Source organism: Homarus americanus, unplaced genomic scaffold (genome assembly GCF_018991925.1).
Source record: "Homarus americanus isolate GMGI-L3 unplaced genomic scaffold, GMGI_Hamer_2.0 scaffold32929, whole genome shotgun sequence".
Classification (NCBI taxonomy): domain Eukaryota; kingdom Metazoa; phylum Arthropoda; class Malacostraca; order Decapoda; family Nephropidae; genus Homarus; species Homarus americanus.
Genome location: NW_024737097.1, coordinates 3,295,297 through 3,305,450, shown reverse-complemented (window position 1 = coordinate 3,305,450; position 10,154 = coordinate 3,295,297). Strand labels below are relative to the sequence as shown.

Below are 10,154 nucleotides of genomic sequence, written 5' to 3'. Positions count from 1 at the left end.
ATTCCAGATGACACTAAATGTTACATAATACTTCCTTAAGATAAATGTATAGTATATATCAGGTGCCTCAAAGAGAGCTCAGGTTCTCAACTGGCTCACCCATGTAAATATTGTTATTATTATCCACTCTATATCTGTATTTTTCTGGCTAAATAAACTGTTTCAATTCAATTCAATTGAAGAAACTAGTAAGCAACGGAGTTAAACCTTTCATTAGAGCATTAGATGCATCCACTAGTCATGAAGTTCATTATACCCACTGCATCATCCTAAACTTTAGTACATAAAGGATTGATTAATGGCTAAAATATGATTTGTTTTTAAAACTATTATGGGGGTCTCAAAGAACTACACTCAGGTTTTGCTTTTTATTTTAGATGTAGTGTATTGCAGTGAGCTGTTAGTGACTGTGTGATAATCCAAAACAAACTGTAAAATAACAAAATATTTTACATAGTACAGTGCAGTATATAACAAAGGACAGTATTTACAAATCATCTTATTTCTTACTGTAATTGTGGGGTAAAATTATCAATGAAAATATTTGTAAATAAATAAATTTTATTACACTGACAAAAATTAAGATGACAATTGTACAATATATACAGCAGAATATTTACAGAACAATGTAAGAAGATAAGAAAGGAATAAAGAGTATAACTGATGCAACCTTCAAGTTGTACTAAGATACACACAATATCTGTCAGATGGTTCTCTGTATTTACAACAACCATCTTGCTTTCAATTACAGTACGGTACTTGTAACGATCATTGTACAATAGCAACCAATACTTGGGACTACTATCTTGGCTTCACACAACTGTACTAGCAGCAATTCTATATTATTAATACCCAGTGTATTAATCATAGGTACCACTAGTTGCAGGAGCTTTTACTCATCAATAATGTAACAACAACTGGTTTCATCATGAAGAATAACACAAACGAACATAGGAAACATTCAGATGGAAGTGACCACAGCTCTGGGCGCACATAACGGAGAGCCACAACAGTACTGTATTTGTTACAAAACTGATATGGAAATCCAGCTTATATTATAAAAATGGAGATGCAAGTATAGAATCAAAGCCTTAATCTGTGTTGAGCTGGGCACCAAGAAAAGTTTAAGCTGTAGGGATATGAGGATGTAAATGCCATAGTCTTGTGGCAATATCTTATAACCATATATATTCACTCTGATGGCAAAAATAGAACTATTAAACTATGTTGTGCCAACTCTTTTGCCCTAGCAACATTTTGTTATACTAGGCTAACCCAGGCAATCTAGATCCATGCCAAGAATTCTTCAAGCATGTAAAGACTTAAGTGTTGATTGTTACACATGTGCCAAGAGACACTCTGCACTAACCATCTAGTATTGATAATCTTGACGTACAACAGGTCAATATCCGGAAGTATATAGGCAGTGCACTCTAAATCTACAACCAACCAGTTTCTAATATGACAGCATTATTGAGATGAAATAATGATATATACATAAAAAATTGGTACACTCTGTAGTTAATGCCACTAATATTTTTGAACACTAGATGTCATTAGTCCTGTGCTAGGCAGAGATACATTGTAGTTTACAAAAAAATACCAACATACAAATGATTCTTACCATTTTTTCTGAGCATGATCAGTCTGAATACTGTAGCTACTGTGTACAGTACTTGTACAATAGTGTATTTAAAATCCAGTTTCCTTAAAATGATATAATTTTTCTATACAAAAGAATATTTCTTTTTCATATCTAATTAGCATTAATATAACAGATGAACCATGAAAACAAATTATTTTAAAGGTGATAATGTAAAATTATTTCAAATTTGTTTAACAGTATGAGATATATTTTTACCTCAATAATTTTTCATAACTAATGGACCCTCATATTCCACTTTAAAGTTCCCCACATCATATTAGTTTATAGAACTTTTTAACTGTGACTCTACCTGGTACTGTACAGAGATCTTCATAGAGCACATAGAAAATCAAACGGTTTTATACCTACAGCAAGTACGTATGTAGCTGGCCAGGACTTCAGTCACAAAAAAAGTGTATGAAGCTTCAAAGGGCACTGCCTAAATCACTGTTCCTGAGCAGTCATGTTGGACCACTCAATTCAAATTGAATCAAAGAATTAAATCTGCCAATTTTTTTGAAACATGAATACAGTATGCAGTACAATGAGGTACTGCAGGCTTCCTAATTTGCCCTTAAACAAAGTTTTCCTCTCCTCCCACTGTTTCAGCTCCAAGCTAACCCCATTATTTGAGATCACAGATAAGACAATCGTACACACACTTTATGAGAGAGAAGTATACTTGAAACACGCACTAATTTTTTGTTACAGCAAGGATACAATATTCCATATCAACATTTTGTAACGTCTTGTGAAAATCTTTCAAGATAGCCAAAAATGTCAAAAATTAGTCTTCAGTACAACTTCTCACTCCACTTTTGTTAATATAAATCTCACCGAGTCTCCTGTCTCTCAATAGATTAAGCCTCGTGGATTCTGAGCACAAAGCACTGTACAGTGCACAGGGTCTGAAATAACCATGGGAGCTCGGTTGTAAGCTTCTCCGAACTGAAATACATAAGCAGGTAAAATCCAAGGCACCATCTTTTCCTGCACCGAGCCCCACACTGTCATTCGCTGGCACTGTCCCTTGCAGCTAACTGCAGCGCTAGAGGAGCAGAGGTATCGTTTCATGGTCCTTTTCCCTCCTCTTGGAAAAAGCTACACAAGGTCAACATGACATCAAAAGCAATGCCTATCACTGGCATCTTTGATCATGTCAACTCCAAAGTTTTTGCAGTCATTCTCAGGTCCCAGGTAAGTGTTTAGAAGAAATTGTCAGCATTGAGGGGATCATTGTCATTGACAGAGACAGGCATGCCAATAGGCACGGGCACCCCACCAATCCTGAGGTCATCCAAGGCACCCCATCCATTGGTGCTCTCTGCTGCACCACTGACCTGCAAAAAAAAATAAAAAAATATATATAAAACAAAAAATTATATATATATATAAAACCTTATATTGTACGATTCTCTTTTAAGTACACAGCACTTATTAAAAGTGTTTTTTTCAGTGATGCTAACGAATTACATCACTTATTTCATGAATGAAAAGAATACTGTACTGTACACGATGACCATTCTGGTTGTTTTGCATATGTCCCCATAAATAGATTGAATAATGCGATTACTAACCCATTATAGCCCCGACCTATTTCTCAAACACTTATCACAATTATATGTCATGGATTAGTTTAGTTGTTTTTTGTATAATTAAGGACCTACAAATAGTACATTTAATACTGAACAAAAACAAAGATATGGAGAAAAACATGTGTGACATGGGCGGATGTTTGCTGTCAGATTACAATGGCTCACGGACAGACTTGTATCAAAAGTTATTTGGGCATGATATGACCCCCTTATTGCCCTAAATTACTGTTCTTGCTGCTGAGTATGATCAAAAATGAATTTTATTAATAACAAAAGGTAAACTGTATTCAAGAGAGAACCTTAACATACATTTTTGGAGCAAATTATATATTTTATTGGTTCAAGTACAAAATATGGACTAATATCACAAAATGCATAAAAAAGAAACTTGCGACATAATGTACAGAATAATAAACAATAATATCCACCTGAGTGGGAAAGGTATGGAAAAATCTAGACAATTTAATTATTTAAACAGTGCTGAAGCTTCCATGTTCACCATTAACAATGAAGTGATTTCAAGTATGATGTAACAGTATTTCTATGCAAAAGTCCAGAAGGCTGAGGTAATCCTTTTTGCAACCGTTTACAGGTAAAACAACCAATTATTGACCACTGCCATGTCCAACATTCATGTGATGAGAGAAGATATTCATGTTCAGGATGCCCATTGTGTTTGTTGTACTGTATATTACATTATGTATAAATAGACTAATTAGAGTCATCATCCAAATTCGGGCAGATTTTTCCTTTCCCCTACGCACTAAAGGAATTTGGACCCTTACGACATTAAATTTACAACCAAGTCAGAAGTACAGTGTACCAATAGTACAGGTAATGCCCCACTACGCTTCGCATCGGCTAAACCACACGTCTCCATGGCTACCAAGGAGAGCATACTACCACCAAGTGTCACTCCACTACTACTTGCTAACTCTCCGTACGTACTAAAGGTAAGTGGAAATTTATCAACTGCGATCACAACTCACAAGACAATTAACCCTCCTTGACCGAAATGTTTTCGTCATCAACTCTTCCTGTATTATTGTTTCAATAACTACAGTAAACGTAATTCATAAACCACATAACTATTACATATCAAGAGAAGGGGGTACATTTCTTTTATTTGGATAACAGGTACTGTAATGTGCCCGAGTAGCCAACCACGCCCACTCTCCACACGGAGAGTATTACCACAACGTAGGCACTACTGTATTATTTCAAATTGCAAAACCGTTGTGTAGTAGCCACTGGGTCTATTATGTCGACGTACTATAAATGTACTGAGCATTCGCATATAAGTGATCAAGGCTAAAGCAAGTGTTAATCACGTGGTTACCCTCTAAGTCGCTACACATCACGAACCAGTCGATACCCTTATACATGAATATACGACTTCACACATGTTAAATTTAATAATACTATATGTATAGTAATTTAATATTCACACAACAAAACAAACACGTTATCCTTGGTTACCTTTGCATAAAGGCTGCCTCTAGCATCTGCCATATATTATGCATAGAACCTTTATAACATTGTATATTATACAACTACTCTGTAGTAGCTAGAAGCAGCAAACTAGTGCAGTTACGTTACCATAATTATATCCTGCCATACAAGGACGGGTGTCAATTATTCTTAATTATTCGGCTCTGAAAATTATCACATATTTGTCCCTAAATTATACAAAAACGAACATCTTCATTTGTTTGCGGTCTTCATAAACTAATCATGTATGTCACAACAAGAATTCCAAAGGTGGGATTTAGGGTAAATTCCATCAAAATATTCTTTGTTATGGAGGAATTCCCGTCACTGGAATGTCTACGTGACGCTCGAGCTCCAGCCAGACACGCTGGCACCCGGCGCCCAATGTTGCCACATCCCCCACGCTGTATATGAAATTTTTTACTAATACTAATAACTCTATAATACAAAACCACAGATCAAGAATTATAAATGATTTTTTGTCTTTTATATGAAAAACAAAACATTAAATATTTGTTGTTACAGATAACGCTAAAAGATGATGAAGCGGCACCACTGGTAGCGGGAATTCCAGAACACTAGCGTGCCACGAGCTCGTCTGGAATGTGTGCCAGTCAACCCTGCACTCTGACAAAGAAACTTCTCCCAACAAAACAGTTGTAAAATTCCAGTACTGTACATTTTGCTACAAAAGCAAATTATTTATATATCATGTGTTTGACATCACTATACCATATGTACTCACATCTGTCTAGAGTCTAGATAAAAAATAAGGCCACACAAAGACTGGTTACATAAGCTATAGGCTACTGATTAAGTTACATTATTAAAAAAATCGAACCTAACTTCGTGTTTTCTTCTTTCCTTGTGGTTATCAGCATATACCTAGATCACGCGCACCTACAGTGATTTACTTGCATATATATATATATATATATATATATATATATATATATATATATATATATATATATATATATATATATATATATATATATATATATATATATTATCACCAGGATTCAAATGATCTCTTATCTGTCTATCCCCTAGTTCTATCTCCCTCCACATACACACATAGGCTACTGTAACTCTCATTATCCCCTCCCGCCTGCGATCAACTGTAGTTTGAGTGGAAATTCCCCAGTTACCAATACACCGCGTGGTTCTTCTTCCATGATTGACAAGTCAGATTTAAATTTCATGTTATAGAAGCAGGAAGTTCCCCACAACACGCGAGTCAGATGAGGAACTCCAAATTGATGAGTGCATGACTACGCTCTTGTATCACTGCTGTTGAACGAAACTAACCTCAAACTGACTACTACCAACTATAAAAGCCACTGTCATATTATCCATCAAGTTATTGTTTTAGATCTGGGTAGTACGTACAGTATGCTAGAGTTACTAGGCTCTGAGTAACTTTGTGTGTGTGTAGGGGGGGGAGCAACAATTTCTCAAGAATTTGCGTCAGCCATATTTTGTCGAGTTATTTATATACCGAGATCAACAATAAATAAGTAACCGAGTAGTGTAAATAAACAGTTTAAAATTTCAACATACGACCGTTGCTTAAACCTTAATAGCAATAAAAGTTTTCTTATTTTATCGCATTTCAATACTAAACAATGAACCCATTGTATACTCAACATTTTGTATAATAAAAATGGAATAAAACCCTAAATTTATCTAGTTATGTAATACACTACCCCCACAATAATTGTGGGGGAGCCGCCTGGTCTGTTTTGTACTCACTTTCTGTTCTCAAGGGATCAAACGTTGAATATTCTACACGAGTGACTATGTAACAATAAACTTAACTGACTTAACTAAAACACAAAAATAGCACCAAATTTGCAGGTGGACTGAATGAGCTCAAGCACTAGTTATGACGTAAAATCGTAAATGAAGGTTAATATCTTTTCCAAAGACTCCCTACCTTAATTTTGTCCCTTAATTAGTGAACGTATTTAGTTAACAGCTTCAATAGAATTTTAATGGTACAATATACCAGGAATCACTTGTATGCATGGGAATAAATTCATCAACCAATCACACTCTTGTGCATTATGCAGAAGACCCGACAGCCGCACCCTTAGCCACTACCTCCTAAGATGTCCCCACACACAACGCTTCCGTGACGCCTGCTGGACCACCACTCCACGACCCCCTGACGGAGACATGATGATCCTCCCCATACTGGCCAGATATTATGTAAATAACATTGATTATGTGTTAAAGGAATATCCTTCCTTCCTTAGGCTTTAGTAAGCACCTTTATAATATTTATACTGTATACACTTGTGACACTTGCCAGATGCTTCTGGTGTCATTGTACAGGGGTACCTAGTGACAGCACTAGGATCCCGCTTCCTCTATCAAGGAATAAACAATTGAAATTGAAATTGAAAACTGAACCAATCACAGTGAAGACGAGCCTACTGTAGTGTTGCAACTGTTTACTGCTGTTCCTGCTCAGTATTTCCTGGCAGTGTGAATGAAGGTGTCATTTGTTGGAAATGACCTTCTTCGTGCTTCGTGTCACTCAAATGTATTTCTCACTCATTATAAAATGTGTTCACAGAAAACATCAGTTAATCACATACTCTTCAGGGGAAACAGACTATTAAAAAAATAAAGAGATTGAAAATTATGAGGATTCGGCGAAGACAACAGAAGATTGAAAACATACAACCTTCGTCACTTGGTCATGACACCCGCACCTGCCTCACGACCTGAGTTGAACCACAGAAAACAATTCCTTTTGAACTAAATGAAGATGTAAATACGTGAGTACCATAATATAAACAAAAGATATTACTACTGTACTGAGTTGTCTTAAAATTATTTATTTTCCCAGGAACGTAACCACCATCTACTGCTAAACTTAAGGAGTCTATCGCTCAAAAGGTTCGCCCCTGTTCATGTCAGACAAAGTACTTTAAATCGCTGAAGCACCTAAGCAGGGAGTCCATGACCTGCTTGCCACTTCACACACACACATATATATATATATATATATATATATATATATATATATATATATATATATATATATATATATATATATATATATATATATATATATATATATATATATATATATATATATATATATATATTTTGTTTTATGTGTGTGTGTGTGTGTGTGTTTTACGGGATTAGTCCATCTGGGTGTGAACTGTACTTTTGAGGTCAATTAATATATTTCTTTTTATGTTAGGCCAAGTTTTTCAGTATACGTTTGAAAAACTGACTGCCTGTCAAAGATGTCTTGAGTAACAAACAGCAGCAGCACTCGGATGTGTTACAAAACACACCGAGTTGCTGATTACCAAGTCAGGTTTGCTATGGCACGGTGCTGGCGTATGTTGTATATTTTTTTCCAAGATTTCCTCATTCATACTCGTAACAGATGCTTCTGTATGGCAATGGAATTCAAGATTTTCTAACATTTGCCATTCAAGAATTATACCATCTATCTTTTATTTTCTTAAATAATTGTTGATGACTAGAACATGTATTAAAGTACACACTTACAGACCTTATGTTAAAGCGTGGTAATACGGTAAAACATCAACAACATTGTCTTGTCTATAAAAGTAGACGAATCTCAAATATCAGAGAAGAGAAGTCCCCCTCCGCGCCGCATCGGAATCCAGGAGGTCACGATACCTCTCTCCCCACAAAAAAGTGCGTCGAACCCACCCTGAATCTAGTACAGTGGAGTAATATATTTTCATGCCAAATAAGGTTAAAATCCACTGATATTTGAACCACTGTGTTTATAAAGTCAAACACCCATAAATAGATATACACAGATACCCTCTGAGCACCACAGCCCCAGTCTGAGGTTAGTAGCGCAAGTGAACCTAAACAAGAAGGTTGGTAGCAAGAATTACGTAAGCTAAGACTTGGCTAGTCGGGTTTTTGTGTGTATAAGCGTTTTGTTTATTTTGGTGAATTAGAAATGAATGGTGCTAAAATCCCAAATGATTACTAACTTTGGAGGCTTGGAAGACCCTCAAGAGGACAACAGCATTATTTAATATCACGTTGAGAATCAGCAAACATGAAAAAAAAGGCACAGTTGGTGAAGGTAGCGAACAATGCTAAACTATGTGTCGGCCATAGTGGGTAGAGGCAGTGTTCACGTCCGCCAGCAAATGGCATGTACGTATGTCGGACAGCTGTTTGATGGTGGTGGACAAAAACTCGTTCTTCCAGTTCCTTTATCGACACTATTGCCCTCGCGTGATCACCAAAATACTGGCCAAAAACTTGTGACGTAGGCCCATTAAGTATTTTTTAAAACAGTTCCAAGTACTTTGAACCTCAGTCGCCTCCAATACACATTAAGAGTAGTCGGGTTGATTAGTTATTATAAGTTGTTCGTGTGGGTGTTGGTCCAGCCGTTACATTGTCATCATCTACAAGTGAAAGGATGTTGTCCGCGTGGTCTCTCTCTCTCTCTCTCTCTCTCTCTCTCTCTCTCTCTCTACATTTTAACTTCCTGGGTAGAATGGTTGTAGTATATTCGGAAAATTGAAATATTTGCCTAGATTTGCAGAGATCGTAAGTTTCAAACCATAAAACAAGCAATTAAGAGAAAAACGAGATAATCTTGGGACTGCTTAATGCGACCTTCACGAGATGAATAAGATTAAAGAACAGCGATGAGAACACTGAGCGGGAAAATCCCGTGTTGGCTTGGCAGCCCCGACAAAGCTCTCGATCAGTCGGCTGGAGGACCCGGGTCGAAGGCAGACAAGGTCGTTCGGTGCGTGAGCTTCCGAGGCCTGTAAAAACTTGTTTGGTAACTACGGCCTCCATTGTACGCTATTCTTAGTTGCCGGGGCCTCAGGCGTCTGACCGAATTAGAATTTCGGTTCAAAAACCGCCATTTCTTGACCGCCCATTCATGAGAATTCCAGCGCAGAATCTGGTTGCTGTGAGTCCAACATATATCGTACTTTAGTATAACTTTAGGAGACCTGTCGAAGTCTTACTACACGTGAATAACAAGTTGATTGACGATAAAGCGACTCGCCTCACCTAACCAAACAACATTACAATTTAATTTTACAGTTCAGCGCAATATGTAATCTCTTTAAACCCTAAACATCGTAGGTGGAGTGTGATATGATCTGAGTTTGACTAATAGAGCAGGACCTGAATGAGGTTTCACATCCGCATGACGCCTAATCTGACGATGGACAGGACAGGACATGAGGTGACGTGACAAGGATAACTCACCTCATCATATTCGAGGTCATCGTCAGCCATGAGGTAGAGAGGCAGAGGGTCACTAGGAGCGCCTAACTCCAGAAGCAGTTTGGCTAGTCCCGTGGCACCGTTTGCTAGGGCCAGCTGTAGGGGGAAACAACACAGACACGTGAGACAAATAATTACTAAATGTGTCA

General features: G+C 37.0%; 1 protein-coding gene across 1 annotated transcript in view; it reads right to left on the bottom strand.

Moving 5' to 3' along the window:
• Positions 1-354: 354 nt before the first annotated feature.
• The window catches only part of LOC121873160 (NF-kappa-B inhibitor alpha-like), a 51,753-nt gene continuing 41,953 nt past the window's right edge, over positions 355-10,154 (bottom strand). Inside the window, exons 6-7 of the mRNA XM_042376486.1 lie at positions 9,988-10,101; positions 355-2,985 (exon numbers count right to left, since the gene is read on the bottom strand). Coding sequence (XP_042232420.1) covers positions 2,851-2,985; positions 9,988-10,101 — 249 coding nt within the window. The 3' untranslated portion in view covers positions 355-2,850. The remainder of the gene's footprint in view (positions 2,986-9,987; positions 10,102-10,154) is intronic.